Raw genomic sequence first — 6693 nt, forward strand, 5'->3', positions numbered from 1 at the left:
AAACATTTTCCAGTGTTTGGATGGTACATTGTAAAATGTTTTACACTGTTTGGGTAATTTTCCTGAAAACAGTTTTTAAAATATGTTTTTAATAAAGAAGCTGTTAATATTGGATATGTTTTATTATTTATTATTTTTAAAGGTTCATTTTTTTATATATAATTATATTTTATAAAAACTGTATTTTATATAATATTAATAATTGATTAAAAATATCATGACTAATATGCAATTATGATTTTAAGGACTAATATGCAAGTAAAATATTATTTGAAGTCATCACCATTAATCTCATACAATTTCAGTTACATTGATGATCAAATCATAAATAATATAAAATTTCATGACTACTTGCACAATTTAAGCATCTTAAGTGATCGATCGATACCATTCTATGAATATCAATACTTATTCATTCAGTACTGATATTATAAGATTAATATCGATACTTTCAATTAAAAAGACTTTGAATCTCAATATGATATTGATATTATGTTTTGGTATCGATACCCTTTATTTAAATAAAAACGTTGACTCTCTTTTTAATATCAATACCTTGATTTTTTTTGTTGGCTTTATGGTCTCCAATGCATAAGGTCAATACATTTTAACCACAACTTTCATGGTAACCTTTGTTATGACATAGCTTTGCATTGGTTGGGCAAAGAGACAAGATAAGAGGTCAAAGGAATAAAGAAATCAAATATTTACATATAAACTTGAAATATAGCACAAATCATAAACCCATCCTCTTGGCCTTGGCTAAATGCGAAATAAAAACATTTCCCTCATCCATATATGATGCCAGGCAGAAACACAAAACCACTGCTTAATAATGCTTGAGATTTTAACCCACAATCTCACGCTATTATAAACACACCTACTTCCATAATTTCCCACCGACCAAGGCAAGCATCTAGCTTAAAAAGGGGGAACAACACAAGCTTTATGCGTCCTTTGATTGTGCTTTAGTAGCCACCATCCCTGGATCGACCACCGCCCATCCTTCCACGGCCACTGCTATAGCCTCTACCACCACCACCACCACCACCTCTATCTCTTTCATAATCAGCACCTGTCGGAATAAAAAAGCAAAAAAATATGGACAAGTAATAGTCAGCAATTTGAGATTCATTTTTAATGGATTATATTCTCCAAATTGAGCTAACTTTGATAGATATAACTGTCATGGCTCATAACAAGCAAAAGCTGTTGGCCCAAGCTAAACATATCATCGGTATGATCATTGAGTATTTCCTTTGAACTCTACTTCATCACAATTGGCATTATAAACTAGACAATTTTTTGTATGATCTACTCTGAAATCTATGTTCTACATCATTTGTATTGTGAAAAATAGCAATAGGTTGGTTGATGAGTAAGGAAAGTCAAGACAGATGTTTGCAATTTCAAGACAAAGGGCATTCATCTATGAACTATTCTTGTTTAGCATGTATGAAGATTTTAACAATGGTTACTCGCATAAATGACAAACATGAAACTTCTCGAAGTGAAAAAAAATACCATTCCTTCAATAAGGCTGTGAATAAAGTATACTTACCACGATAACCCCAACCTCTTCCTCGCCCACCACCTCTGCCCCAGTTTGAGTATCCACCGTTATCTATTAAGAAATAATTGAAGTATGAAGTATGGTCCAACTAAAATACAAATTTATACTTGATAAATGTAGAAGTGCAAAGAAAAATGTCAACAATTACCATAACGTTATCCAAATCCATATTCTATACCTTGATAATTTCCATAGTTTGAGTATCCACCCCTGCCCCAACTCCGCCCTCTCCCTCTGCCTCTACCACGACCCCTTCCTTGGTCATATGAATCTAAATATGGAACACAGAAAACAAAATGCAAGGATGATCAATAAAGGAACAAACCTTTAAAATCTCTGCAATGGCTACTGTCTTACTGATTGCCTGCCCCATTGCTTTCAAGACAATTTCCTTCACATGTTTGTCCTAAAAAAACATCATAAGAACACTCCTAAAAAAACATCATAAGTGAAACACCATTACCAGGAGAGGCTGAAGTAAACTATATAATTCATGTCAATCAACGTAAGAATAGTATAGGCAAAAGGATGAGAAACCAGCTTCCAGGAAAAGAATAGCATAAAAGAAAATCCCATGTTCGAATTTGATTTCTTCCATATTTAGCTAAGCATATGGAAACTAATACCAACTCATCAAATAGCATATGAACTAATAGAATATAGAAACAATCTCTGGATTAACACAATTAAAATACGGTTTAATTTTTTAAAAATTCAAAATTTCATAAGACTAAAAACAGCACAATAATAGAGCAGATATTACCATAATAACAAAAAAGGACCCGTAAACCCCTATGCAAGCATTTACAGACGTTAAATCTCTAAACCAAAAACTCAGTAAAGAAATAGGAAGCCCCAAAAAAACTATCAAGTAGCTATTGCTAAAAACCCGAAAAAACTGGAACAATTTTACAGACGCCAAATCTCTAAACCAAAAACTTAGTAAAGAAAAAGGAAGCCCAAAAAAACAGCTACCGAGGCAAATAAACCCATAGAAGAAAGCTACCCAAAACAAGGAGAGAAAGATGAAATGAGAGATACCTGAGAAGACAATTCCAAACAGTCGATCGATTTTTCGGTGTGGAGCAAGGGACGGGATAACAAAATGCCGTGTTTTCTATGTGGAGCAAGGGACGATAGAAAACTGGAAAACACTTACCTTTTCCAAACGGTAAGTTAAAATACCATGTTTTCCTCTCATTTTTTCATTGGCCGTAAAATATTTTACGTTGACCCAGATGTTTTACGGGAACTAAACACAGGAAAACGGGGAAAACATTTTCCTTAAAATGTTTTCCCCTTTCCAAACAGACCCTTAGATGAAATTTTAAGTGCATTTCATCTTTGTTTGAATTATATTCCACTATAATAGAATAAAATATTCATTCACTTGAGAAAAGACCAAATCACCCTTAATGAATATTCCTATTCACCATGAAACCAAGCCATCTGATATTAGAAAGTCAAATATAATTTAATTTGACTTTGACCTACGAAAATGCCCTGAAATTTTCAAAACTTGCGTTTTAGTCACTAAATTTCACATTTTCGGTTTAATCTGAAAAATTGCACAATTCCAAACCAAATTTCTCTGATATAAAATATTACAATAATATTTCAACCATTTTATAACATCCTTCAAATTTTTGTAATATTCCGATTCGATCAGAATTTACCGATTCCTTACCGGCTTTAACTCTTTCTTTACTAAAATTACAAATCCATAAATGTGATTTCTATAAAACCCCACTCTCAAGATTAAACCATCTAGTTATGGAATAAAATTCTTTTTAGGAAATTATCACTTAATTCCCTAAACTTTTCCCAAGTTTTATACTTTGACCATCAAACTTTCAAAATTTTCATTTTTGGTCATTGTCTAAATTTTTGGGGTATTACATTATTGATTTGGTTAGTTGGGTGTTGGTTAACAATTCGAAGAATATACCTTGGAAGCTTTCAAATTGGCTACCTTCCATCAACTTAGCGGAGAGTTAAATTAATAAATTTTGAAAATTAGTGTTATGGATGGTCAATTAATAATGATTGTCGAGGAAATGGAGAATATGGCGTTAGAACATAGGCCAAGTGTTGACCATGTTGCGAGCTTTTGGGAGTGTATATTGAAAGATATTCGAAATTAACCAATTGTGACACGGTAAGATACCATATGATTTGCAAATAGTGTTTTGTATTTAAATATTTATAAAGAAATGTTGTATTTTGTTAAATTGGGTGTGGCATTTATTGTAGATATTTATTACAATAAACGACAATCAGACCTATTGGTATTTGTTGGTGTTGGATATGGTTTCTCGTGTTGCAACGGTTTATGATAGTCTATTTACAACGCTAAGGGCCAAAAAGAGAGTGCAAGATGCGAGGAAATTGGTATGTATGAAAGGAAACAATAATGCATAATGCATAATTTGTTTGTAATATAACTTGATATTTTTTCAAGTAGATGATTGTATCAGATAAATATAATAAGGAAAATATATTTATAAATGCATGTGGGCAGCTGAAGGTCCCATTGAAAGATTACAAAATTGTGGAGCATAAAATGAATGTGAAATTGAATGGGTATGTAATGTTAGTATAAATTGGATGTGCAATTTATAAGGGTTTCATATTTGACATTTGTGGTATTCAATTTTTTTAACAGACATGATTGCGGAGTTTATGTGATGATGTGGATGGAAGGGATCGTTACTAGAGGGTCAACGGATGATTTGGTAAGTAGATTGAAAAATTACTTTGCGATTAAAATGTTAAAATTCATAGATTGAATTATGTGTGGTTAACATACTGACAATTTGAATATAGGTTGTTGGAGATTAGCATCGTATGAGAATATTAAATGGTCTCATAAGCCACAATCAAAGTAAAAGGAGAGATGTATTGATAATTGTTTTTAGGAAAGTTCAGTGGTCCCAACAGGAGTATATATTCAATTTTGATGTTAGAAGTTGAAGTAGAGGTTCATAAAACAACATGATTCAGTGGTGCTTTCAATTATATTAGGAGGTGGTAGTTGAAGGGTGGGTACACATTTATTTCTTAGGACATATTTAGGTTTGTGCAATTAATAAGTACCAAATTCAATAAATTAAACTGGACGTATCGATACTTTTATTATAATTTTATACACATTTTTCTGTAAGTATGTATACTTTTTGTAATTATATCGATACACATTATTAAAGTATCAATTTTTATAATTTCAAAACAATGTATGCAAAGTATGAAAATGTCCAATTTCAATACTTTTTATATAAGTATTGCTAATTTTATTCCATTGTAACAAGTATAATAAGTATCAGTACTTATAATTTTGAAACCTATTACTTTAAAGTAATAGGTAACTTTACAATGAAAATGGTAAAAATCTATCGGCTTAATGATAATAAACGAAACATAAAGTATCGATACTCTTTGTATAGGTATCGACACTTTTGTCCAATATGCTTCTCAACAATTTGCACGCACAAAGTATTGATATATGTATAACAAGTATCAATACTTATAATTTCGAAACCGATTACTTTAAAGTTATAGGTAAATTTACAATGTCAACGGTAAAAGTCTACCGGGTTAATGACAATAGGCATAAACATATAGTATCGATACTTTTAGTCCAGTATGCTTCTCAAAAAACATGCACGCAGAAAGTATCGATACACATATTATAAGTATAGATATCTATATTTTTGAAACCGATTACTTTAAAGTAATAGATAATTTTACAATGAAAACGGTAAAAATCTATCGGTTTAATGATAATAGGCGTAAACATAAAGTATTGATACTCTTTGTATAGGTATCAATACTTTTAGTCTAGTATGCTTCTCAACAATTTGCACGTACAAAGTATTGATACATGTATAACAAGTATTGATACCTATAATTTTGAAACTAATTACTTTAAAGTTATAGGTTATTTACAATGTCAAAGGTAAAAGGCTATTGGTCTAATGATAATAGGCATAAACATAAAGTATCGATACTCTTTGTATAGGTATCCATACTTTTAGTCCAATATGCTTCTCAAACAACATGACCGCAGAAAGTATCAATACACGTATCATAAGTATCGATACTTATAATTTCAAAACCTATTACTTTAAAGTAATAGGTAAATTGACAATGTAAACGGTAAAAAAATATTCATATTTTGCCCTAAATTAGGGTTTTAGTTATTTAGAGAATATATTGTTTTTCCTTAATGTGCTTGTGTTCCATGTGACAACCTCTATATTCACTCCTAAAAGTGGCTCCAAAATGTCTGAGACACAGTTCTTCTCAACCAAAACCTTCTTCTCAACCAAGGTCATCTTCACAACCAAGATCTTCTTTTCAAGTAAGAGCTTTTGACCAAATCAGTTCGTTTGATACAAAAAACTTTAGAACCAATGAAGAGAAAGAAAAATTTTATCATCATTTCAAAGCAAGAAAGATTCGTCCCGAACGTGTTATTGACATGGATTTAATGTTTGATGAAAAATATAAATTTGATTTTAAACATATATTTACAGATTGAGGTTGGCTTAATTTCTTGGTGTGTAACCAAAATATTTCCCAAAGCTTGTTCGAGTGTTCTACAATAATGATTCATTCCACCGTGACCCTAGTAGGAACAATATTATCGGAATTAATACTCATGTAATGGGGAAGGATATATATATATCCGGAATCTATTACCATGGGTATATGTTTGGAGAATAAATGGGGATTCCAATTAAACTAATTTAGATCCTAAAATAAATATGTGAAATAGCCCCATTCACCTAAATGTGGAGGCTAGAGTGTTACACAAAATGTTCACTCGATTTATTCGTTTTATGGAAAATTTTTCGTAATTCGAGATATTGATTATTGGTGGTTAGTGAAGTATAGCTCAAAAACCACTCCAAACATTGCACAACTTATATTTGAGACACTTTTTAATTTAGTCAGAAAGGGTGAATCTATTACAACTTCACTGCATATGGATATGTCATTACGCACCTGTTGAAGAAGAATGAAGTGGATTTTTTGCTTGACTACCCTGTTCAATTATCCCGGAAGATTGGCATGTTATCCATGACTAAAGTCGGATACTAATTTATTGAAAATGTCAG

General features: G+C 31.3%; 1 protein-coding gene across 1 annotated transcript; it reads right to left on the reverse strand.

Annotated features, from left to right (window-relative positions):
- Positions 1 to 680: 680 nt before the first annotated feature.
- Positions 681 to 2705, reverse strand: LOC120173491 (protein argonaute 2-like). The gene is made up of 5 exons (XM_039180644.1): positions 2615 to 2705; positions 1931 to 1979; positions 1752 to 1844; positions 1562 to 1624; positions 681 to 1075 (listed from the first exon to the last, which is right to left on the reverse strand). Exons 2-5 carry the CDS (start codon positions 1944 to 1946, stop codon positions 969 to 971), a joined length of 279 nt encoding a protein of 92 aa, XP_039036575.1. The 5' UTR covers positions 1947 to 1979; positions 2615 to 2705; the 3' UTR covers positions 681 to 968.
- Between the last annotated feature and the right edge of the window lie 3988 nt (positions 2706 to 6693).

The sequence above is a fragment of the Hibiscus syriacus genome, unplaced genomic scaffold (assembly GCF_006381635.1).
Source record: "Hibiscus syriacus cultivar Baekdansim isolate YM2019G1 unplaced genomic scaffold, ASM638163v2 tig00111954_pilon, whole genome shotgun sequence".
In the NCBI taxonomy this organism is placed as follows: domain Eukaryota; kingdom Viridiplantae; phylum Streptophyta; class Magnoliopsida; order Malvales; family Malvaceae; genus Hibiscus; species Hibiscus syriacus.

Coding starts and splice junctions, on each gene's coding strand:
- LOC120173491 (XM_039180644.1), bottom strand. Junction 1,625..1,751: donor AAACTATGGAAATTATCAAG/GTATAGAATATG, acceptor ATTTCTTAATAG/ATAACGGTGGATACTCAAAC. Junction 1,076..1,561: donor AAGAGGTTGGGGTTATCGTG/GTAAGTATACTT, acceptor TTATTCCGACAG/GTGCTGATTATGAAAGAGAT.